The 27,084-nt window shown below is 35.7% G+C and overlaps 1 protein-coding gene across 5 annotated transcripts in view; it reads left to right on the forward strand.

Moving 5' to 3' along the window:
- Positions 1–27,084, forward strand: part of LOC123556235 (exocyst complex component 1-like) — a 54,048-nt gene that overhangs the window by 22,562 nt on the left and 4,402 nt on the right. For 2 of the 5 annotated variants that reach the window (XM_053542492.1, XM_053542491.1), the window contains exons 13-24: positions 1,550–1,657; positions 4,084–4,151; positions 5,654–5,680; positions 8,942–9,001; positions 12,527–12,550; positions 14,746–14,826; positions 18,102–18,228; positions 19,705–19,788; positions 20,971–21,124; positions 21,570–21,590; positions 21,939–22,063; positions 25,906–26,028. In XM_053542492.1, the coding sequence (XP_053398467.1) occupies positions 1,550–1,657; positions 4,084–4,151; positions 5,654–5,680; positions 8,942–9,001; positions 12,527–12,550; positions 14,746–14,826; positions 18,102–18,228; positions 19,705–19,788; positions 20,971–21,124; positions 21,570–21,590; positions 21,939–22,063; positions 25,906–26,028 (1,002 nt within the window). The remainder of the gene's footprint in view (positions 1–1,549; positions 1,658–4,083; positions 4,152–5,653; positions 5,681–8,941; positions 9,002–12,526; positions 12,551–14,745; positions 14,827–18,101; positions 18,229–19,704; positions 19,789–20,970; positions 21,125–21,569; positions 21,591–21,938; positions 22,064–25,905; positions 26,029–27,084) is intronic. The other 3 variants (XM_053542493.1, XM_053542494.1, XM_053542495.1) reach the window with 3 other exon arrangements.

Consider the following 27,084-nt stretch of genomic DNA (forward strand, 5'->3'; position numbering starts at 1 on the left):
GAAAAACTTTGTTAACACTTTTTATATGCCAAAGGGATGTATTATGTTATGACACTGGTGTCCGTCCATTAGCAGTTTTGTGTCCGCTCTATAACTCTTGAACCCTTGAAGGATTTCGAAGACACTTGGCTTAAATGTTCACATTATTGAGGCAGAGCGCATGTTTCGGATGGCTTGCTTCAAGGTCAAGGTAACACTTAGGGGTCAGAGGTCATAGGACTTTGTTTCGTGTCCGCTCTGTAACTCTTGAACCGCTTGAAGGATTTTAAAGAAACTTGGCACAAATGTTCACCACATTGAGATGACCTGCAGAGTGCATGTTAGAATGGCTCGCTTCAAGGTCAAGGTCAAACTTAGGGGTCAAAGGTCATATGACTTTTTTTCGTGTGTATATTGCACTGTATTGCAGTGCTCTTGTTTTTATTGGCAGATTCCTTTTTTGTTCACCTTAATAAATTTTTTATTTGAGTTACTTCCCTTTTATGTTACTATAAATAGCTTATTTTGTAACTTTTTTTATTATCGGTCATAGGGAAAAACCGAGATCACTTTTTTGTGGTACAACATGGATGGTACCTCCAATTTTTAGGTGTATTTTGACATATCTTTACCTGGTAAGGATTTTTTAGTGGACTTAAAAATTTCTGTCCACAGAATATTTTTTTTTGAATTTCTTCCCTCTGTTCTTCCTGTCCTTTGGGCTTCAACAGTTAAGTTCTTTAAATCTTGCTCCCATCCTTCTCTGATATAACCCTTTGGGCATATATTGCCCCGCTTGGCGGAGCTCTTGTTCAGCTTGATCATCATAAATCTTTGTTGGAAAGTTGTCTCTATGAAATCTATGTCAAGTTCAAAATTGGAGTACCTGAGGTAAAAACTAGGTCAATCATTGAAAAACTTGGTTAATGGTCTACCTGATTTACATAAAACATGGTCAAAATGTTTATCTCTATGAAATCTTTGCTAAATTATGTATGGTGGAGGAAGTGAAGGTATCGAAAACATGTCAACATTGCAAATGGCGACCTAATTTGACAGGTGTTATAAAACTGTTTATTGTAATAGAACTGGTTGTTTAAATTTTTGTTTTTGCAGCACTGCTTATGTGATAATAGTCTTATTAAAAGGTAATGTACTTGATTCTGTCTTACGCTAGTTTCTCATTGCAAAAAAATGACTCGAACTCTTAGCGTATGGAAAACTAGTCAAACCAGGATACTAGGTTATCTTGGGTAAGACTTAGGTCAGGTGAGCAAGTCAGGGCCTTCTTGTTTTAAAAAGGTTTATCAGGGAAATGACACATAATTTAATATTATGAAATATTTAGCCACTGATTATAATGATTTACATGGAATTATGGGAAGTAATGCAATCATGATAAGCCTGCTGTGTCAGCAAAGTCTGTCTTAGTGGAAAATTTATGTTATAGTTTGCATTTTGGACCCTGATTTGAGTGTTTTTATGTGTTAATTGTATAACCAGTTAATAAATTGAAAAGCTGTTGAATTACTGCATTGTCATTAACATTGTGTAAAAATTGTGATTTTAGGTGTTTGACAAGGTACTCAGCGAGTTTGAACCAGTATGTTTGGCTGAGCAAGATTTCTGCTGTAAATTCTTCCACCTACTGTCGGATGTACAGATCATGTCTACACAGGTATACCATACATAATTCTTCCACCTATTGTCGGATGTACAGATCATGTCTATTTATGTGTGGTGAGGGTGCATCAGGGATCCTGCATAACTAACAACACTTCAATGGGTTAAAATAAGTATTGCTTGGAGGCCTAGAGTTTGGATCCTAGTGAATGCATTATTCATCACTCCTAACATTATCCCATACCAAGGACTAGTGATTGAAATTATGTTATAAAGCATGGTAAATATGGGATGTGAGATTTCCTCTTCAGTCTCTGAAACAAATACAAACTCATTCTTTCTAATTTCAAGGGAAGCCTGCCCACTTAGCTCCTGCCCACTTACCTCCTGCCCACTTAAATAGGGAGAGCGCAGATCTACAGATCCCAGGGTCATGAGTTTGAGCCCTGAGCAAGGCTTTTGTTCTCAGTGACGTTTTGATAAAAGATACTTTGTTTGAAATCATTCATCCTCCACCTCTGATTTATCCCCCCGCCAAAGGCGAAAGGGATATTAGAAATGCTCTCCATCCGTGCGTGCGTCCGTGTGTCCACAACGATCTTTGTCCAGAGCATAACTCCAAAAGTACTGGAGGGATTTTCTTCAAACTTCATACACTGATAGAACACATTGGGAGGAAGTGCAGTGTGCAAGAACAATAACTCTACCTTGCCTATTTTTTGAGTTATTCCCCTTTATCTTATTTTCTTAAAAAATTTTGTCCGGAGCATAACTCCAGAAGTACTGGAGGGATTTTCTTCAAACTTCATTCACTGATAGAACACATTGGGAGCAAGTGCAATGTGCAAGAACAAGAACTCTACCTTGCCTATTTTTTGAGCTATTCCCCTTTAGCATATTTTCTTAAAAATTTTGTCCGGAGCATAATTATCTTCTTCATGCATGGAGGGATTTTGATATATCTTGGCACAAATGTTCACCACCACGAGGTGGAATGTCATGCGCAAGAACCAGTCCCTAGGTCTAAGGTCAAGGTCACAGAGGTCAAAGGTCAAGGTCACAGAGGTCAAAGGATACAAGAATGAAAACCTCGTCCGGAGCATTTCTTCTTCATGCATAGAGGGATTTTTATATAACTTGGCACAAATGTTCACCACCACGAGACAGAGTGTCATGCCCAAGATCCAGATCCCTAGGTCTAAGGTCAAGGTCACACTTAGAGGCCAAAGGTCAGATACAAGAATGACTTTGTCCGAAGCATTTCTTCTTCATGCATGGATGGATTTTGATGTAACTTGGCACAATTATACACCATCATGGGACGAAGTGTCATGCGCAGTTCCCTTCTTTAGAATTACTTCCCTTTCTTGTTACTTTAAATAGCTTTTATTGTAACTTTTTCATTACTAGGGAAAAATCGAGACCACATTTCTGTAGTACAACATGCATTCTACATCCAATTTTGAGGTGTATTTTGACCAATCTCTACCTGGTAAAGATTTTTGTATGGACTTACAATTTTTTTTTTTTTTTTTTTTTTTTTTTTTTTTTTTTTTTTTTTGAGATTAACTTCCCTTAGTTGTTACTATAAATAACTTATATTGTAACATTTTTATAATTGACCGTAGGGAAAAAACAAGACCACTTTTCTGTGGTACAACATAGATGTTACTTTCCAATTTTAGGTGTATTTTAAGGTATCTCTACCTGGTAAGGAGTTTTTTTGTGGACTTAGAAAAACAAAAGACTTACAATGATTACTAAACAACCACAAAATTAAAATTCCATTTGCAAATACAGCTTCTAGAGTAAAGAAATTTGCTGTGACGGGCGTATATTGTGACATTCTGGCACTCTTGTTCCCTGTTAGCTTTCCATTCCTTCTTTTTACAGTAGCCATATAGAAAAACATCATAGCTGTACTGTCCATGAAAATTAATAAAATTTAGCAGTAAACCACCTCACCACTGACTTAAACTTTCTTCCACATCTTTAAAACCCCTGATGCGGACCACAACTAAACGATTCTTCAAAGCTTTCCCCAAAATTAATACTTTCAAACACTAACTTGCCAGGAACTTTAGCCTTCAGTTATAATATGCACGGTGGGGGGATTAGCCATGTCTAACATGGCTCTTGTTCATAAATGGAAGTTGACAGTTACATACGAAGAACAGGTTTGTACTGGTACAGAATCCTGGAACACAGGTTAGGTTAATTGCCTGCCATTACATAACTGAAATACTGTTGAAAAATGGCGTTAAACCAAAAAAAAAAAAAAAAAATTCTGAGGGACTGAGTGTTTTACTTTAAAATCAAAGAAATTCATCTTAATTGATGCATGTGTTTTTGCTGAATATTGTTTGATGGGACTTGTATTTTCTTCTAGATAGCAGGAATTTCAAGAAAAACAAGTTTGAGATCCTGAGTTTCAACTGTATAAGTAATTATAAACTTATGCAATATATCTCATTGTTACAGGAAGAGGCGGATGAAGCTGAGGATACTGGGGATATCTGGATGAAGCAGAAACCAAAAATTACAATACAGTATGTACATGTAGTATTCAATTGATCTATCTAATACAAAATGCATCAATTATTATTGTCTTCTAAGATAGACTGTCCAAAAGCAGAAAATGAAAAAATGTGAATAATCTGGTTTCTGATGCTCAAAATTCTGTAAACATTTTAAAAATGCGTTTTGTTATTTTTTATGACAGTATTACTTCGGTAATGTTAATTGGCAATTAAGATATGAGGTAACTCTTTATTTTTCAGAAGTTAATAAATAAATGGTATATTTGCAGTTTACAAAGTCACGTTGCTTACTTTTCGGCCTGATGGAAATGTAGAAAGTTATATTTGTTTATATGATTGTAAGGACCAAATCATTTCATCAGCTCAGCTATTCATAGAATAGTAGAGCTATTGGACTCACCCGTGCGTCGGCATCCGCGTCCTGATTTGGTTAAGTTTTTGTATGTAAGCTGGTTTCTCAGTAACCACTAGTGGGAATGGATTGAAACTTCACACACTTATTCACTGTGATAAACTGACTTACATTGCACAGGTTCCAGAATTTGTTTTGCTTTTTTACAAAATTATGCCCCTTTTTCGACTTAGAAATTTTTGGTTAAGTTTTTGTATGTAAGCTGGTATCTCAGTAACCACTAGTGAAAATGGATTGAAACTTCACACACTTATTCACTGTGATAAACTGACTTACATTGCACAGGTTCCATAACTCTATTTTGCTTTTTCACAAAATTATGCCCCTTTTTCGACTTAGAAATTTTTGGTTAAGTTTTTGTAGTAAGCTGGTATCTCAGTGCTCACTAATGGGAATGGATTGAAACTTCACACACTTGTTCACAGTCATGATCTGACATGCACTAAGCAGGTCCCATAACTCTACTTTGCTTTTTTCCAAAATTATGCCCCTTTTTCGACTTAGTAGTTTTTGGTTAAGTTTTTGTATGTAAGCTGGTATCTCAGTATCCACTAATTGGAAAGGATTGAAACTTCACACACTTGTTTACTGTCATGATATGACATGCAGTGCAAAGGTTTAATAACTCTACTTTGCATTTTACAAAATTTATGCCCCATTTTCAACTTAGCTGTTTTTGGTTAAATTCTTAAATGTAAGCTGGTATCTCAGTACCCACTAACTGGAATGGATTGAAACTTCACACACTTGTCCACTGTCAAGAGCTGATAAGCACTGTGCAGGTTCTATAACCCTGTTTTGCATTCTTACAAAATTAATACCCTTCTTTCACTGTTGTTTTCATTCAATTGACAAGGCTGTTGAATAGTCGAGCGTTGCTGTCCTCCAACAGCTCTTGTATTTTTTTTAATGTTTGTTATGTATTTGTTGTACAAAGTATAGAATACATTACCACGGAATATATTGTTCCTGTTGATGATATTCATATGTGCAGAATATCAATGCCAAATGATAAGCGGTATCCTCATAAGTTACCTGATATAATTATGAAACAGTTTCATCTTTTAAATACCATGTTTCTATGACAACCAAATTTCAGATTGGTAGATGATGATTCCTATCCCAGGTATAGCACAAAGTTCTGTAATGCTGTTGTTCTGTATTTAGATCATGTTTGAAGAGTGTCAGTCTAAACACAAAAACTCTAGTACTTTACAAGTAAAGGGCTAATCACTCTTTCCTCTGGTACTTTACAAGTAAAGAGCAGATCACTCTTTCCTCTGGTACTTTACAAGTAAAGGGCAGATCACTCTTTCCTCTGGTACTTTACAAGTAAAGGGCAGATCACTCTTTCCTCTGGTACTTTACAAGTAAAAGGCAGATCACTCTTAGCTTGAGCTCTTTGGCATTTCTGCTGTTCTACTTTTTGTTTGAAAAAAAAAATTGCTAAGTGCTTTAACAGTATATGCTGCTACTTCAGGAATCTGGTGTGAAACCTGATATTTAGCTTGACTGTTGTAGAGCTAGGGTTGTCACCCTTGCTTTGACTATTGTAGAGATAGAGTTGTCACCCTTACATTGGCACTAGCATCTGTGTTTTAATTTTAGTGGCTTTGTCAGCAACTGTTGGACTGAATGCTTTCAAACTCCACAGAACACCCCGGCTCTTTGAAGCAACCTTAAAGGGAATGTTCCATAACTCTGACTTAAATTTGAACTAAAATATGCCACAGTTTAACAATTTTTTATGAAAGTCATGTGATTAAGTTTTTTCTCAGACACGCTAGACTAAATGATTTCAGCCTCCGCACAAGTCTTTTCCATAGCCTTACAAAAACAGTGTCAATTTTGTTAAATGTTTTCCTGTTTTCACAGCAAGGGTTTGACCATGTACATTTTTGCTAAACATTTTTATAAAGTGTTTGTATGTAAGCTAGTACTATGTAGTGGGATGTGAACATACTTTCAAATAGTTCATCACACTGTCTTTATATGGCTTTTGTTAGTATTTTAATAAATCTAATTAAACAATATATTCTTGAAAGCAGTCAAGTATTAGAAATATATCATTGAAAATCGTAAAAAAATGAAGTTTCATGCATTTGTTGTAGTTCTAAACAAGTGTTAGCATTTCAAGGCTTGTAGCATAACTACAAACTCCAAAACATTCCTATATAAAAGAATTTTTTGATAAGGTGTATATATGTACATTTGTATATAAATAGATTTGTAACTTTGGTGTTGTTTTTGATTATGGTATACTACTGAAGATGAAATGTTGTAAGATACATTTTTAACCAGGTTTTTCAAAGTTGAAAATCTGCTTATAAGATTGGCAATGTTGTTAGGCTTGATGGTGGTGTCAAGTTTTTCATTTCTGCTCATTAACTTAAGTGTTTGGGTTATAAATGTATTGAAATTATATAAAGTTGGGATTGCATGAGGGGTAGGTTATAGAAAAACCAAGGTTCGGAATGCGTATGGAGTTAGGTCAAATTCAAGGTCAGGATAACCTATTTGAAAATTCCACCATGGCGCAGTGGTCTGAGGTGTTAGTCTATTGTACCTGTTTAAATGTCAACATTCTGGAAGCCATGAATGAGGGGTGGTTCTAATCCCATTCTAGGTGGGTTCTGATCCCGGCCAGGCTTTAACTTTTTCTTTTGAAATAGCAAAAAGAGCCATTTAGATGCTGTAGGTCAGGATCAAAGTCAAAGTCGCTGCAGATATATATGTATTTTTTTTCCAAGGATCACCAGAAAGGTGCTTTCTGGTTTATAAATAAAGTTATGATTGACATACTGTCACCAAACTTGGTGTAATACCCCAGCCACACATAAGGCGCTGACAGGTACGTTTAGCCACGGATAGAAACGTAGTAATCTGTATCGATCCGTATCTGAGCAGTATGGATTGATACGGATTTCTACTTTAAGGTACAGCTCAGGTACGGATCGATTCAGATTACTACGTTTCTATCCGTGGCTAGACGTAGCTATCCGCGCCATATGTGTGACTGGGATATAAAGAAAGCTTATATGAAGATCTGGCTTTTGATTGTATTTGGGATGTGACTCTTCCTAAAAACAGAGAAAGGAATTTTGCTCAGTATCTCTAATCTGAACTAAGATATTGTGATGGGACTTTGCATGTAAGTAACTTACTACAACAGAAAGGTTGGGAGATTGTTTTTGCAGCCACTTGGGTTAAAGTTATTGTTAGGTGAAGATCAGTGTTAAATAGAAAGTACTTGAAAAACCTGGTTTTGCAGGGAATACCTTGTCTCTTTTACTCATTTTTCTTTGCCTTACTTTACATCTGATCACAGTTTTTGCAGCTTTTATAAGCAAATAATGGCTTCTGCCTGTACTACATGCATATCTAGTTTTAACCTGTACTTACTGTGTACTTCTACTGAAAAAAAAGTGTGTGTACCCACCACAACTACAGTCGATGTTCATTCAGTAATGTTTGCTCACATGTTTTTCAGTTATGGGAACTTTTAAAATAGAGAATTAGATGTATTGCTTTTGATATATGCAATGTATATCAAGAAATTGATTTTATATGAAAGCCATTTTTCAAATTCAAACAAAATGTTAAAATTGGTTAGCCATGGAGCTGGGATTTAAGTGTTTATGACATTATCAACACAATGCCGAATTATTTCTTTAGCGAATACCCTTTAAAGTAGATTTATGTTAATGACTTTAAGTTGTAGGGCAAGGTATTTCCCTGGATCTAGTTGGCAAAAATTAAAATTAGTAACTGAGTATTTGATTTTTCAAAATTAAGTAAATACACAATGTGCCCACTGTTAACACCACTGCTGGGAAGTGAAAACTTCATACACAATGTGCCCACTGTTAACACCACTGCTGGGGAGTGAAAACTTCCCTATAAAGTCAGCTATTTTCTTTTCTGTTGAATAAGATACTTACTGGATTCTAAATGAACCTGTCCAGAGTAATAACCTCCCTACAACAGATACACTTCCCTGTTTCCCACTGGTGTTAGCTGTAGAGTGGCTGCACTGTTACATAAAAATAAATTTAATACACCATTTTATGTTACATTATGTCTGCTGTTTTGATCAAAGTTGATTTTCTGTGCCTTGAATGATTAAAGATCTGGCAGACAAAAAGAACAGTAGCAAATGTTTTGGCTTTAAGTCGTTTGAAATGATGCTGTGTGGTGTGGTGGGTGGGGTGTGTATTATGCAGTATTTTACTTGAACTGACATCTGTTCTTTATAGATTCTGATTTCTTCATTTCATGCTGTATAAGTATAAAGTATTGTAATCTAACACATAAATTTTGATTTTATCTTCTGTCTGCTGTTGCAAATTCATATGTTACATACATTTTTCCACTATGCGTTCTGTAGGGAGTATATTGTGGAAAACTTGGGTGAGGGTTTGACCTCGAGGATACCTACATCACAACTGTAAGTCTGTGTGACCTTGCAGCTGCACGCTAAACTGTTGTAGATGTGACACAGTGACCCCTTGCTTTATACCTTGCATGTATGACATAGGCAGACATACATTCTGTTTCAGGCTAAAATATGATGTAGGCTAAAAGAATATTTTTAATCAGAAACTTACCTGTACAGGATCGTATTATTTTCTTGGAAGGTTACAGGTTATGCTGGACACATTTAATAGTTATGATTTACCTTAGTAGTAGAGAACTTAAAGACATTTTCAGAATATGAGAGAGGCTTGATACATGTAAGATTATGCTGCATTAAAATTGATGAAACAATATTAAGTTTAATGGTGTGAATAGACTGCTGTCACATAGAACATTGAACATTATACTGAAAGTGACAATAAGTGCCTTCAACGCGCAGTTTGAAGTTAAATATTGTTTCTCGACTATCTTACTTAGATTATGATATTTTTAAACGTTTAGAAAGCACTTTATTGTATTCTAGATTTTCCTTTATCATACACTTCCTTGTTTTTTCCATTTTAAGACTATAGATTTAACAGAATTTTCCAGCTTTCTCACACAGCAAAGTCCTGATTGACCTTTCTTCTTGGCTTTTTGTACATGTAGCTGATACCTGTTTTTTGTGTAATGTTGTGTGAAACCTAAGCTAGTTATGCCCCTTGATACAGAGAAGTTGGGGGCTATATTGGAGTCATGGGTGTTTGTAGGTCTATCTTGAATACTTTACAGAATCTGATGCATATATCCAAACAGTTGGAATAGTTTTTCAAATAATTACATAAATTTTCATCATAATAATTTGATAAAATTTGTGCAGGACTCAGGTCATAAGGTCAAGATACCCTGACTAGTGTTTGAGTTCCATTCCCCTGTTACGGCTGATACTGTGATTAGTGTTCTGGGTTCCATTACCCAGTTACAGCTGATACCCTGTCTAGTTTTCTGGGTACTGCTGGCACCCTGTCTAGTGTTCTGGGTTTCATTCCCTAATAGGGCTGATAGTCAACTAGTGTTCTGTTTCCATTCTCCAGTTTAGTAACTTTTCAACCTAGATTGGATGCTAAGGAAGACAAAATGACATCTGAAGTTGGCTAGACTGGAAAAGTTATTCAATCCTTTCCAGGAGGGACTTTTATTACCAACCTTTGTTAGATGAGAAACCTTTACCATTTTAGGTCATTAGATCAAAGGTCAAGATCACATTTGGAGGTCAAAGAACGTTCTCTGGTTGGCTAGCCGTTCTGCCCATGATTCCTTTCCTGAAGTATATTTGGAAACCATAATTTGATACCTAAATGTTCACCATCTTCTTACAACGAGATATATACAGGCATGACTCACTATGGTCCAATGTCAAGGTTACACTTTCAGCTCAAAGGTCATATAGCTTTATTTTTTGTACCCCTCCTTACCTTCTACACTGCAAGAAGGGTTTTCATAAACCTAACATCAGTTATTTACCTCACAAGGATGATTTGCACAGCACATGCAATTGGTCTATGGTCAAGATTACACTTAAGAGTTCAAAGGCCATAATCACAAAATTTTACCTTCTGAGTTTTACTTACCTTCAGTGATTGCTGTGGCTAAAATTGTTTAGTATACTGTAGTGATGAAATTATTTCAAGTTTAGATTTTATTTTGCTTGATTTTAAAAGCATTTTTTTTTTAGATTTTTTATTTTTGTTTTAGGTAATGCGACTTTTAGATGGTCATAAAATGAGCTGTGCCATGAGAAAACCAATACAGTAGGTTTGCGACCAGCATGGATCCAGACCAGCCTGCACATCCGTGCAGTCTGGTCAGGATCCATGCTGTTCGCTTTCAAAGACTAATGTAATTAGCAAAACCATTATTGAACAGCATGGATCCTTGGTTTTCTCATGGCACAGCTCAAATTGTTTTGCATTTTCACATTTCATACTTTTTTGTCTTTTTATGTTTTTAAAAGAAATAGTCAACATAATATTTTGTTTTTGTTGTTTTAAACAGAGTTATAAGTAATCATATGTTTGTCAGATTCCTTGTTTGATTTGAGTTGCTCGCATTTTGATACAAAATTGTTCACATTTTTTTTTCAGAATATCATTTTAATATAGTACACACAACATATTCTGTAATTTGTCTAAAATACATTGTAGAATATTATTTAAGACAAAACATAGGTTCGAAACCTAAAGTGAAAATGCCACACAGATAGTAAGTACATTTGTATTTATATACTTTCTTTAATATCTTTATTTAGGGACTACCTAGAAACTAAAATCAATGAGGCAAAGCCTTATGCCAGTAGGTGTGTTGTTGGGGTATGCTTCTTATTGAAATGATCATATTTTAACATTTTTCTTATTTCTGTAAAAATCATGTAAACACTTCAGTGTTGTTACTTCACACTTATAGCTATATATTTACATTTGTATTGTAAAATGATGCTATTAACTAGAGGTCACATGTTTAGCCCATATCATGCTGGACACAATTGATTCTGCCTTTGCGACCAGTGTAGATCATGATCAGCCAGCACATCCATGCAGTCTGACCCTGTTCTGCACTGTTCGTCATTCAGTTAGTATCTTTTTGGTAAGCACCCCTTTTAACAGTTAAAAGTACTGTCCAGATTGAAAGATGGACAAGTTCATTATAGAAATATAGCAGGGTAAGGGTTAGAGTCCTTGATCATTCCAGAATATTTACATTCATTATATGTTTTAGATAGAAAGAAAAAGCATTTATTTTCAAATAAGCAACATTGAGGTTGTCCCCTTCTGTGAGATTGCACATGCAATCTGACAATCACAAAAAAATGAACAAAATGGCATTGTTTGAAAAAAAAACAATTGGACAACAAAGTTCCAGAAAGAATATTAAATTGTAGCTGACACTTACTTTTCTGATAGAAAGATGAAAATTGAATCAACACAGCAATATATTTTTTGTGGGTTTAAGTATATTTTCAATTAAAATCTGGAGTTGTACTTTTATTGGGAGGCGTATTACTATTTAATGTGGACGAGTCTTTTTCGGCTGTTCTATTTCGATGTTGAAAAGATTGATTTCCTGTCATTTATTTTGATATTCTGATACACATGGTGGAAAGCAAATCAGTTATTTTTGTAGCAAGTTACTGTAAAATTTATATGGGTATAAATCACATTGAGACTTCTAGCAAACCATCCAAGAATTGCTTGCAGGATTCATGGATTTGCAAGAAGTCCCAGAGTGGCTTATACCTGTCTACTATACCTGTCTAAACTCACAAAATGTGACTTAATTCTTAATTAAAGACAATGTATTTGGTATTTCCATAGACAGAGTATATTTTGTTTGTATGGTACTTTTTATAGCCCAGTTTATGAACTTGAAACCTGAAACAAAGGGATCTCAGTATGTGGCTTGCTGCTGAATTTTAGAGATACCTAACAACATCCTAAGTCTTTTATTAATATTTTTTAGGGTCAGCCTTGATTATATCTGTGCATAAAATAATTATAATAGAATATTTGTTTTGTTACAGGAGACAGATCAATGAGGAACTTAGGTATGTATTTTTGTATGAGGTATGTATTTTTGTATGAGGTTTGTATGAGGAGGTATGTATTTTTGTATGAGGTATGTATTTATGTATGAGATACATGTATGTATTTTTGTATGAGGTATGTATTTATGTATGTAATAATGTATGAGATATGTATGAGGTGTGTATTTATGTATGAGGTATGTATTTATGTATGAGGTGTGTATTTATGTATGAGGTATGTATTTTTGTATTAGGTGTGTATTTATGTATGAGGTATGTATTTATGTATGAGGTGTGTATTTATGTATGAGGTATGTATTTTTGTACGAGGTGTGTATTTATGTAAGAGGTATGTATTTATGTATGAGGTATGTATGAGGTGATTAGTTATGTATGAGGTATGTATTTTTGTATGAGGTGTGTATTTATGTACGAGGTGTGTATTTATGTATGAGGTATGTATTTTTAGCTCACCTGTCACATAGTGACAAGGTGAGCTTTTGTGATCATCCTTCGTCCGTCGTCAGTCCGTCCGTCCGTCCGTCTGTGCGTGCGTCAACAATTTCTTGTCTGCACGATAGTGGTTTCATTATTGATTTTATTTTGAACCAAACTTGCACACAACTTGTATCACCATAAGATCTCGGTTCCTTTCTTGAACTGGCGAGATCCCATTATGGGTTCCAGAGTTATGGCCCCTTAAAGGGCCAAAAATAGCTATTTTGACCTTGTCTGCACAATAGCAGCTTCATTCATGATTTGATTTTAACCAAACTTGCACAAAACTTGTGTCACCATAAGATCTTGGTTCCTTTCTTGAACTAGCCAGATCCCATTATGGGTTTTTTGAGAGTTATGGCCCCTGAAAGGGCCAGAATTAGCTATTTTGACCTTGTCTGCACAATAGCAGCTTCATTTATGATTTGAATTTAATCAAACTTGCACAAAACTTGTGTCACCATAAGATCTTGGTTTCTTTGTTGAACCGGCCAGATCCCATAATGGGGCCCAGAGTTATGGCCCCTGAAAGGGCCAAAATTAGCTATTTTGACCTTGTCTGTACAATAGCAGCTTCATTTATGATTTGATTTTAACCAAACTTGCACACAACTTGTATCACCACAAGATCTTGGTTCCTTTCTTGAACTGGCCAGATTCCTTCTTGGGTTCAAGAGTTGTGGCCCCTTAAAGGTCCAAAATCGGCTTTTTTGGCTTTTGCAGCCATATAGAGACTTCATTTATGGTTTTATTTGATACAAACTTCCAAAATATCTTCAACAACAATAAATCTTGGATTTCATGACAAATCAGATCCAGTTGTAGGTTCCAGAGTTATTTTATGATCTGATTACCTCCCATGATTATAATCAAAATGGATTTATATCAGTAAGTACTTACAGGAATTATTTGAAATTTCATTATTGTTATTAGTTGGACTGAGACGATCAGGGTAGATAACTATGGACTGATTTTATGTCAAATTACCTCCCATTATTTCAAATTAAAATGGGTATATCTCCGTAACTAATGAAGATACTGATCTGAAATTTCATTTATGCCAACATATTTATTTGGCAGATCCTTCTTATGTTCACTTACAATATTTATTTTTTTTAATTACTTCCCTTTTACCTTACTATAAAAGCTTATTTTTAGTAACTTCTTTATTATTGGCCATAGGGAAAAACCGAGACCACTTTTCTGTGGTACAACATGGATGGTACCTCCAATTTTTAGGTGTTTTTTTGACATATCTATACCTTGTAAGAATTTTTTTCTTCTTTTTGGTTAAATTTCTTCCCTTTGTTGTTCCTGTCCTTTGGATTTAGATATTTTTTTTTAGGACCTTCTTGTCTCAAGTGCAATGATAACAGGTGAGCGATATAGGGCCATCATGGCCCTCTTGTTGTATGAGGTGTGTATTGATGTACGAAGTGTGTATTTATGTACGAGGTATGTATTTATGTATGAGGTGTGTATTTATGTATGAGGTATATATTTTTGAAAGACAGTCATTGTTTACCAAGTTTTCAAAAACCTGGTTATTAGATTGGCAAATGTTATTAAAAAAAATTCATAGAAAACTCTATTTAAGAGCTTATTGGCATCCATAATAAATTCTAATAAGGATGCTGGCTTTATTTACTGATGGGGCGTAAATAACTGTAGAGGATCATATTGATTGTGTTATTGTAATAAGTGTGTTCCATTTACAGGACGATGATGCTGGCATTATTTCCCAGTCTAGAAGAGGATCTAGGCAACTTTATAGTATTTGCTGACAAGTTGGATGGGTTGTAAGTTAAATACATTAAAACTAACTTAATTGGGAAAAATATTCACATATCTGTTGATACTTTATTTTTTACTGTTAATTTACATACAGTTGAAATTTGGTATCTCAAATTCCAAGGGTGCAAGGGCTTTCATTCGAGATAAGCAAAATTCAGCTTGAAGATAATTTGAAGGCTGTTCAAAAGTAATGTAGAGTTTCGCTGTCAGAAGCCGCCTTTTGTGTATAGTGCAAAGTGAGATATATGATTGTAATTCACAATCTTTGTGTAATTAGGTCATACATTTTAACATTTTTGTTGACAACCAAAGCGTTAAGAATGTTTCAGTTACCGTAGCTACGTATAACTGGCGCAGTTGGTTTTTCATCTGGCATGATTTGAATTCAGCTGCTAATGTTTGCACTAATAGTCTACTTACTTACTTACCTAAGGATGTGCCAAAGGGCAGCAACACATCAAGGCGACATACACATAAAGTGTGGCATACTACTACTACTACTCATACTAGTAATTCGGACGTGGGAGGCAGAAGTAAATATTTGAATTATGTCAATATTTCTGTTTATAATGTAAAGTCGTAATTGGTACGCATAGATGATCGGACATTTGCTTAGTAATGTAGAAATTTTGGCAAACACTGAAATTAATAAACTGATGAAGCCATAACAATCTTTAATCATTTTTGTCTTAATCTTGCAAAATGGCCCAAAATTGTTAAAAGACAGAGAAGGTTGACAGAGAAAACTGTGATTCGTTGTTAACGTCAGTCTATGAAGCCTTGGATAAAGACCACAGTATTTGAACCAAACAACTTCTGACTAGGTATTGTGTATCAAAATTGATAAAAGAAATACACAAAATATGAATTAATGCAAACTTAGTGAAAGCATCCCATTGAAGTCACAGTGTCGTTGAAATATGATCACCGTGTGCCAGGTTAGTGTGACTGTTTTTGACAAGGCGTAAGTCCTGATTTTATGATCACAGTCGCGTCCAATTTTCAGTGGTCGGTAGAAAGATTGCAAATCATGATGGTGTATCTCTTGTTTTGCTTCATTAAGGTATACAAAAGTTATTGACAAAGTTTACGTTATTTTTGAACAGCCTCTTACATATTGCAGGTATTTTCTGCTGAATTTGTTGCTTTTTCCTCATAATATTATCTATGTTAACATGTCATATACATTTTATTTACATTTTTGAGAAAAATAAGTAATCAGAAAAGTGTTTCTTCATAGTTTGCACTTATATATAAGTATTGCATAAATAAGCCTGTAGGCAGTAATATTTTACTTTGACACTTCAAGATGTAAATATATAAGACTTTGACCAATGAGACTTCAGAACTACTTCAGCACACCCCAAGTTGCAATATGATTAATTGGATGTAAATGGGATGAAATTACATTTATAGATAATGAATTTTGGCTTGACATGAAATTTCTTTGGGATACAATGTAGCTGGAATTTTGAGTTAAACCAGTTTGAGACACTGAGTTTCAACAGAATTTATTCTAAAAATACAAACATGTGTAAAATTTAGATATAGTAATGCAGTAGAGTAGTTTTATTAACTCACCTGTCGCATAGTGACAGGGTGAGCTTTTGTGATCACATTTTGTCTGTTTCTGTTGTCCTTTCACAATTTCTTGTGAACACGATAGAGACCACATTTTGCAATCAGTTTTAATCAAACTTGCACACAACTTGTATTGGCATAATATCTCGGTTTCTTTTGAAAACTGGCGAGATCCCATCATGGTTTCCAGAGTTATGGCCACTTAAAGGGCCAAAATTGGCTGTTTTTGGCTTGTGAACACGATAGAGACCACATTTTGCAATCAACTTTAATCAGACTTGCAGATAACTTGTATTGGCATAATTTATATCTCGGTTCCTTTCGAAAACTGGCCATATCCAATCATGGGTTCCAGAGTTATGGCCTCTTAAAGGGCAAAAATTTGCTATTTTGGGCTTGTGAACTCGATAGAGACCACATATTGCAGTCAACGTTAATCAAACTTGCACACAACTTGTATTGGCATAATATCTCAGTTCCTTTCGAAAACTGGCCAGATCCCATCATTGGTTCCAGAGTTATGACCCCTTAAAGGGCCAAAATTTGCTATTTTGGCTTTTGCAGCCATATAGAGACTTCATTTATGGTTTGATTTGATACCAACTTGCAAAATATCTTCAACAACAATAAATCTAGGATTCCATGATGAATCTATCAGATCCAATCATAGGTTCCGGAGTTACGGCCCCAGATTGACCCCTGAAAGAGCCAAAATTTGTTAATTTTTACCTTGTTAACACAATAGGAGTGACATTTTATATTTGATTTCAGCCACACTTACACACAGCTTAAGTCACAAGATCTCAATTTCTTTCGAAAACTGGCTAGATTCTATTGTGGGTTCTGGAGTTACTGGCCCTGAAAGGGGCAAAATTTTCTAGTATGGACCTTTCAGCCATATAGAGATTTCATTTATGTTTTGATTTGATGCAAACTTGACAGAATGATTATCTTGATGATTTCTAGGCCTGGATCGAAACTGGGTCATGTCTGGTCAAAAGGTAGGTCATCAGGTCAAATCAAAGGAAAAGCTTGTTAACAACCTAGAGGCCACATTATGAACCTGTCTTCATGAAATATTGTCAGAATGTTTATCTTGATGATTTCTAGGCCAGATTCGAAACTGGGTCATATGGGGTCAAAAACTAGGACACCCGGTCAAATCAAAGGAAAAGCTTGTTAAAACTCATGAGGCCACATTTATGACCCAATCTTCATGAAACTTGGTCAGAATGTTTATCTTGATGATTGAATCAAAGGCTAAGTTTGAAACTGGGTCATATGGGGTCAAAATCTAGGTCACCCGGTCAATTCAAAGGAAAAGCTTGTGAACACTCTTGTTCATTTGATGTGCATGAAACTTGGTCAGAATGTTTGTTTACATGGGATGAATTTTTATCTGGGTCACGTAGGGTCAAAAACTAGGTCACCAGGTCAAGTCAAAGAATAAGCTTGTTTACACTCAAGAGGCCACGTTTATTGGTCCAATCTTCATTAAAATTTTTCAGAATATTTGTCTCCATGAAATCACTAGATAAAACATGTTTACACTGTTATTGTATGTTACTCAGGTGAGCGACTTAGGGCCATCTTGGCCCTCTTGTATATAGTATATTTTACCAAAATCATATTTTCGTTCAATAATAATCCAAATATGATGATTGTGATATTGTTGATTTTTGTGTGTATGTAATTTCAGTAACTCTATGTACATGTTAGTGCGGATGAGTGAGCACGTCACAAACACGCAGGATGCTGGATCCTTTCTCAGTGTAACATTTGCCAGTTCTCTCGTCAAAGTTAAACGTAATTTTGATAAATTTGTGGTATGTATTTTACAGTTATACTGGTGTATTTTGTCATTATGCAATGCTCTAGAAAAAAATTTATGCCCCCAAAATTGCACTGTCTGTGTGTGCATCTGTGTAAATTCTTGTCTGGGCTGTAACACTGCCATCCACAAAGGGATTTTGAAAAAACTTGGCTTAAATGTTCACCATAATGGGACGAATTGGCTCGCGCAAGATCCAGATCCCTAGCTCCAAGGTCAAGGTCACAAAGGTCAAAGGTTAACAGGGTCTGTTTCCTGTCCAGTTCATATCTCTGCTATTCATCAAGGGATTTTGAAATAACTTGGCTTAAATGTTTACCATAATGAGACAATGTGTCATGCGCAAGACCCAGACCCCTAGCTCTAAGGTCAAGGTCACACTTAGAAGACAAAGGTTAACAGGCTCTGTTTCCTGTCTGGCTAATATCTCTGCCATTCATCAAGAGATTTTGAAATAACTTGGCTTAAATGCTTCCCATAATGAGATGACATGTCTTGTGCAAAATCTGGACCCCCTAGCTCTAAGGTCAATGTCACACTTAGAGATTAAAGGTTAACATGGTCTGTTTCTTGTCCAGTCCATTTCACTGCCATTCATGAAGGGATTTTAAAATTACTGGCATAAATGTTCCCTTATTGAGGTGACAGTCATGTGCAATATCCAGACTTCTAGCTTCAAGGTCAAGGTCACACTTAGAAGTCAAAGGTTAACATGGTTTGTTTCTTGTCCGGTCTTTGCCATTTATCAAGGGGTTTTAAAGTTACTTGGCACAAATGTTAACCATATTGAGAAGGTGTGACCTGGGTCTCTCAGGTCAAGGTCAAGTTCACAAAATAATTAAGTCAAACTATCCTCTCATATTTTGCGCAGACAACTGTAGCATCCTTGGGGATATTTGTCAGTAATAGTGACAGTTCTTGTTTGATGCTGGGGGTAATTACTCCCAGTTTTGAAAGCATGGCGGTAAATTAGAAAATATTAAAAAGGTCAAGGGTAATTGAGATATTTAATCAAGTGAATCCTCGATTTATTTTTGAAAAGATTGCCAATTACATCCTGCACAATAATTATATTGGATGATAGCTTTGCTGAAATATGAAAGACAGTGACTCATATCAATCATCTTCTTTGGTGTGGCACTGGTAAATGACTTTTATGAAGGTCTGTTTGAAAATGTCTTCTCCATGTAATACTTGTGGGAAAGTTGTCAGTGACATGGAGCTGCAACATATGGTTGTATGAATTTAAAAAAAAATGTTTCCTGAATTGAGAAATTAATGTTCAGTCTTCTGCATACACCAGTCCTGGTATCAACAGCTGCTAGTAAAATACCAGTTAATTCATACAGTATCGTGTTAAATCTGAAGTTTTTTCTAACATTTTATCTGAAGTAATGTAATCACTTTTTAGCCAAAAAAAACACTTGTAAACATTGTTTTACCTGAAAAGTTGTTGTGTTTTCCTTTGCAGCAATTACAGATAAAGGCTATAGAAGAAAACAAAGTGTCCAAGAAAGCGAAATGTGGAATCATTAGCTTTGTTCACAACTTCGAGGTGCATTTTCTCATCTGAATATGTTACAAAAACTGATTTGAATCCGTGTTACCCTGTTGATTGTATTTACATTTGTTTTCAGTAGCACTTTTTCTTTACTTCTTTAGTAATTATTATATCATAGTAATTATTATATAGCCCGCCAGCTTAGCTCAGTAGGTAGAGTATTGGTCCACGGATCGCAGGCTCGTGTGTTCGATCCTCGGGCAGGGCATATGTTCTCCATGACTATTTTATAAACGACTTTGTGTCTGAAATCATTAGTCCTCCACCTCTGATTGATGTGGGAAGTTGGCAGTTACTTGCAGAGAACAGGTTTGTACTGGTACAGAATCCAGGAACACTGGTTAGGTTAACTGCCCGCTGTTACATGACTGAAATACTGTTGAAAAACGGCATTAAACCCAAAACAAACAAATCTGATAATTGAAATGTTTCTGTAAGTGTACATAATTATGAAAGTCTGATTGAGATTTCATTATTTGAGCCGTGCCATGATAAAACCAACATAATGGCTTTGCGACCAGCATGGATCCAGACCAGCCTGCGGCCCGCCCGCTTAGCTCAGTAGGTAAGAGCGTTGGTCTACGGATCGCAGGGTCGTGAGTTCGATCCTCGGGCGGGGCGTATGTTCTCCGTGACTATTTGATAAACGACATTGTGTCTGAAATCATTAGTCCTCCACCTCTGATTCATGTGGGGAAGTTGGCAGTTACTTGCGGAGAACAGGTTTGTACTGGTACAGAATCCAGGAACACTGGTTAGGTTAACTGCCCGCCGTTACATGACTACAAACAAAGACCAGCCTGCGCATCCGCGCAGTCTGATCAGGATCCATGCTGTTCGCTAACAGTTTCTCTAATTGCAATAGGCTTTGAAAGCGAACAGCATGGATCCTGACCAGACTGCGTGGATGCGCAGGCTGGTCTGGATCCATGCTAGTCGCAAAGCCACTATGTTGGTTTTCCCATGGCGCGGCTCATTTGAAATATTGGATAATTTCAAGCAACAAGACTTTAAGTTTTCTTTCTGCTGTTAAAAGCCTTGTTTTTACAAAATTTTAGTTAAACATTGACACTTGTTGAGGATATTTTGTCATGCTATCAATGATATGCTGTGTTATGGAAATCAAATTGTATACAGTATTAATGATTAGTGTATATAATTGTTTTATACAACCAGGACTTTGCCAACCAAGCAGAGAGTATATTCCGAGGGTCAGAGAGACATGCAGACTTGGATAAAGCCTATCAAAGACTTGTAAAGGCAATCTTTGATAATATATGTAGAATATCCGGGGACCATCCAAAAACTCCAAGAGAAGTTATTATGATGGGTGAGCACTGTTTCACATATTGGCTTGCTAGAATAAAGAATTGCAAGTAACCTATCGCAATAAATTTCAAGGACTGCAATTCTAAGAAAAAATGAAATGCATTCATATACTTACTGTACCTTACATGATAGATTTCCTATTTATTTATTTATTTTGTTGGGTTTAACGTCGTACTGACACAGTTTTAGGTCATATGGTGACCGACCTTCCGTAAGCCAGCTGGATGGCTTCCTCACATGAAGAATTCAACGCCCCGAGTGAGGCTCGAACCCACATCGATGAGGGGCAAGTGATTTGAAGTCAGCAACCTTAACCACTCGGCCACAGAGGCCCCAGGAATGAATGTATTCATATTGGCTGTTGAGTGATAAAGTGATTGTGACAATTGTATCTTTGCAAATGAGCATTTATCTGTTATTAACTAGATTTGTTTTGTACTTTACAGAAAATTTCCATCATATGTTTTGTAAGTATATGTATTCTTTTTCTTATAAGTTTGTCAATTTCTCATGACAAGTTAAATGTGGATAAATTTAGCATTGATAGAATATAGTTATATAGCACTCATCCTACCATCAGGTGAAGCTGAAAGGATATACATGTAGCAAGAAGTTGTAAACTTGATCTCAAACAAGGCAAATATTTTCTTTTACAGTCTAAATAAAGGCATTACATACACTATATGGAAAGGTGCTCAAAAGCCTTACTGCTAATGATGTATATATTTGAAGTAAACAGTTGATGAATTTTTGTTTACAGTGGAATTTTGTTTACACTGGAATATTTCATGGATAGAAAACCTGTGCTATTTCAGCCATACTGTCACAGCTGAAGATTCCATGTTTAGAGAATGACAGGAAGGAGGCAAAACATCAGTACCAGGATAATCTAAATGCTTACACTAAAGATAGGCTGGGCCGACCTTTGGAGAAACTACATGTAAGAAAAGTTAATTATGCCTCCGTTTAAAGATTTAATATAATTAATTATGCCTCCGTTTAAAGATTTAGTATAAATAGCTTGACTTTTCGAAGAAAAAGTAGAGCTATTGCACTCACCCCGTTATCGGCGTCGCCGTTGGTTAAAGTTTTTGAAAAGTCAAATATCTCTGTTACTATCAAAGCTATTGACTTAAAACTTATTATACTTACTTACCATCAAAGTCTACACCAGCAGCCAATTGTATAAAAACTTTAACCGCACGGTAACCACTAAATGCCAGTAACCAACGTGGTAACATCGTGGTAAGCGATTGTATAAATAACGTCAGTCGTGGTAACCACAATATAACCAATATAACCACGGTTAATTTTAACCCACCTACGGGAGCTTGGTAACCACAAAGTAACCACTCAAACATGGCCGCCGTACAATTCGACGTATTTACAGACAAAATTAGACGGACGGACTTGGGGGATGAAAAATTATGCAAAAGGTATTCAGGTGTCAGCTGACAACATAGACAGACTTGTTGGACTGACTTTGGAACGACGGACGCAACGGAACCAAGCTCTGACACTACGGCAACAAATTTTATTCGACGACGAATCATGAGTGAATTTTATACCGTTATAGGGCTCCCGTCTGTAATTCACTATTCGGCTGTATTGACGAGATCCATTTTAAAATATTTTCGTCCGTTTATCCGCAATGAGGCCGCATTTGTTAGTAGAAAACATCAACAAAGTATCAATGTCCAGGCGAACTGCGACCACAAAGACCATTGCACACTAGCTCTACAGTACATTAAATACACATTGATTCAGTATGTGAAAAAAGAAGCAAACATCTTACTTGATAATCCACATTCAGCAAAACACGTTTGTAGCCATTTCAAGAAGCATTTCCTTAAAATTACAGTCCTACTGTCACTATAAACAGACATTACTCCGAAGAAACTTTTAAAATCCATAATTATAATTAAATGCACAGATTCTCTCTAGTTAATGCAGTTGTTTACACTGTTTAATAACCTTGAAATTGGTAAAACACAATATGTACTGTACACACGTGTATTGATGACATCATTATACTGATGACATCATAAAAGTGCCTTGTTCAGAGAACTGTATGGAAGGCCGGTTATGCGCGCAGTGCATTATTGGAAAATTTACCGCGGTTAAATTGATATTTTACGTGGTTAGGTTACCGCGCGGTTAACCTGGTTTATACAAGAGAAAATAATCAGTGGTTACCTAACCACGATATATACCGCGGTTATAGTTTTACTGTGGTATATTTTAACCATTGTTTATACAATTGGCTGCAGGAGAAATAATCCCCATAACTCTGATTTGAATTTTGACAGAATTATGCCCCTTTTTAACTTAAATTTTTTTGTTAAAATTTATGATAAAGTCAAATATTTCTGTTACTATTACAGCTTTTGACTTGGAACTCAAAATAGCTATTTACCATCAAAGTCTACACCAGGAGACACAATTCCCATAACTCTGGTTTGAATTTTGACAGAATTATGTCCCTTTTTAACTTAGAATTTTTGGTTATAGTTTTTGATAAAGTCAAATATCTCTGTTACTATCAAAGCTTTTGACTTGAAACTTAAAATAGTTATTTACCATTAAAGTCTACACCAGGAGAAACAATCCCACTCTAATTTGAATTATGACAGAATTATGCCCATTTTTAACTTAGAATTTTTTGTTAAAATTTTTGATAAAATCAAATATCTCTGTTACTTTTAAAGGTTTTGACTTGAAACTAGTTATTTACTATAAAAGTCTACACCAGGAGACACAATTCCCATAACTCTGATTTGAATTTTGACAGAGTTATGTCCCTTTTTAACTTGGAATTTTTTTTACTGGCAAAGGTCTAATTCAGAGTCAAGCACTGAGAAAAGTCGAGCGCGCTGTCTTATGGACAGCTCTTGTTATGATTCGCTCATTGTTGGTTTGTCAGTCCGCCTTTCAGTTGGTTGGTCTATCGGTTGGTAGACTATTTGGTTTCTGATCAGTAACAAAAGAGTGCTTATGCCTACAAACTTAATAGAATGATTGCCTGTAGTTAGTACATGACCTCTCTTGTATAAGGGACCAGTATATCAAATGTCAAGGTCTTACTGACATTGACACTAAAAATGGTTTCCACTCAATAAAGACTGCTTTGGCATACACTCATCAAACTGGATAGGATGATTGCTTGTTGTGAGTAGGTGACCCCTGTTGCTTTGATGGTCTGTAGGTCAAAAGTCATTGTTACAGTGACTTTGAGACTTAAACAGTTTCCAGTCAATAGTTCAATAATGCTAAGGGCCACAAAACTTCATAGGAAACTTGCCTATTATTTTGAGTGTCTGTAGGTCAAATGTAAAGGTCACAGTGCTTAGACAATGAAAAAGGTTTCTGCTCAAAATGAAAGTAGGCTTGGTTTATGGTTTTCAAATGTCATAGGATAATTAATTGTTATTGTAGATGACTGCTATTGTTGTGGTGTCAGTAGGTCAATAAGTGACCTTGAGACTGAAAGTGGTTTCTCATCAATATCTGAAAAACGCTTGGGCCTTTGATGGTCATCGGTATCTGAAAAACGCTTGGGCCTTTGATGGTCCAAGTTGTTTTTAAGGTCATTAGAACGAAGGTCAGTGTCACAGTATACAAAATTATATTATATTACAGAGTTGTCTGTAACAGGCCATCATGGGCAGCATATGTGTTCTATAAACAGCTCTTCTTTCAGTTTTGAATTCAAGAGATGTACTAAGTGCATAAGATGGAAATGATGTGTCTGTGAACATTACAATGTAATTATACATTTTAGTTCTGGATTGAAACAAAGGTCATCTTTTTGTACTGCAATTAACATAAGAAATTCTGAAGGAAGGGTCAGGGATAGATACATTTTTAGCTCACCTGTCACAAAGTGACAAGGTGAGCTTCTGTGATCGCGCAGCGTCCGTCGTCCGTCTGTGCGTCCGTCCGTGCGTGCATAAACTTTTGCTTGTGACCACTCTAGAGGTCACATTTTTCATGGGATCTTTATGAAAGTTGGTCAGAATGTTCACCTTGATGATATCTAGGTCAAGTTCGAAACTGGGTCACGTGCGGTCAAAAACTAGGTCAGTAGGTCTGAAAATAGAAAAACCTTGTGACCTCTCTAGAGGCCATATTTTTCACAAAATCTTCATGAAAATTGGTCAGAATGTTCACCTTGATGATATCTAGGTCAAGTTCGAAAGTGGGTCACGTGTCATCAAAAAGTAGGTCAGTAGGTCAAATAATGAAAAAACCTTGTGACCTCTCTAGAGGTCATATTTTTTATGGGATCTGTAGGAAAGTTGGTCTGAATGTTTATCTTGATGATATCTAGTTCAAGTTCGAAACTGGGTCACATGCAGTCAAAAACTAGGTCAGTAGGTCTAAAAATAGAAAAACCTTGTGAACTCTCTAGAGGCCACACTTTACATGGGGTCTGTATGAAAGTTGGTCTGAATGTTCATCTTGATGATATCTAGGTTGAATTTGAAACTGGGTCAACTGCGATCAAAAACTAGGTCAGTAGGTCTAAAATTTGAAAAATCTTTTGACCTTTCTAGAGGCCATATTTTTCAATGTCTCTTCATGAAAATTAGTCAGAATTTTTATCTTGATGATATCTAGGTCAAGTTCAAAACTGGGTCACATGAGCTCAAAAACTAGGTCACTTTGTCAAATAATAGAAAAAACGTCATACTCAAAATTGGGTCATGTGGGAACAGGTGAGCGATTCAGGACCATCATGGTCCTCTTGTTGTATCATGAAATAACACTGGTATGTTTCAGACATTTGTTGAGGGAGTAAAATCAAAGATGAATCAAGGAGTTAAAGCTGAAGAAATTGGCTTTCAACTGGCATTCAGTAAACAGGAACTGAGAAAAGTCATTAAAGAGTACACCGGCAAGGAGGTATATTTCTACAGTTGATCCACTGTTTGCTATTGTGCCAATAATTTAAAAATGACTTAATATTTGTCTTGTTAATACCAAAATTATAAACATATTAGATTTCACAAAGGTACTTTTAATCATTTTACTACCTATCCTCATTTTTAGAAGTCACAAGATACACATAGAAGAAAACATGTGAATTCCATTTATGAGAGTACAGAGGTGTAGAATTTGATTTGGAAAATGGATGAATATCATAGAAAAATCAAATGATTTTTTAAAATGAGTAAATTAATATGATGTAATCGTTTGATTTTATTGAAATTTTGAAAGAACAACATATTGTGCTTAAAGTGGTGTTTTTAGACAAAAAGTCTTTCGAATAAAATTCTTGGTAATATTGAAAAAAATTGACACTTTCAGATAAAAAAAAAGAGAAAAAATCCTGTTGAAAATGTGTTTATCTTGCTTCTTGAGTCAGTTAAGAGGTTATATTCTCTTGACTTTATAAAGTCAAGCTACAATTCCCATAAAAGTTGTAATTATGTTTTCTTGGCGTAGTTAGTCAAACATTCTATAGTACAATTCCATTTTCTATCCTTGGTGTAATATGCCCTAATGCCTTACATTTTTAGCTCACCTGTCACAAAGTGACAAGGTGAGCTTTTGTGATCGTGCGGTGTCCGTCGTCCGTCTGTGCGTCCATAAACTTTTGCTTGTGACCACTCTAGAGGTCACATTTTTCATGGGATCTTTATGAAAGTTGGTCAGAATGTTCATCTTGATGATATCTAGGTCAAGTTTGAAACTGGGTCATGTGCCATCAAAAACTAGGTCAGTAGGTCTAAAAATAGAAAAACCTTGTGACCTCTCTAGAGGCCATATATTTCACAAGATCTTCATGAAAATTAGTCAGAATGTTCACCTTGAAGATATCTAAGTCAAGTTCGAAACTGGGTCACGTGCCTTCAAAAACTAGGTCAGTAGGTCTAAAAATAGAAAAACCTTGTGACCTCTCTAGAGGCCATATATTTCACAATATCTTCATGAAAATTGGTCAGAATGTTTACCTTG

The sequence above is a fragment of the Mercenaria mercenaria genome, chromosome 5, assembly GCF_021730395.1.
Source record: "Mercenaria mercenaria strain notata chromosome 5, MADL_Memer_1, whole genome shotgun sequence".
NCBI classification, from domain to species: domain Eukaryota; kingdom Metazoa; phylum Mollusca; class Bivalvia; order Venerida; family Veneridae; genus Mercenaria; species Mercenaria mercenaria.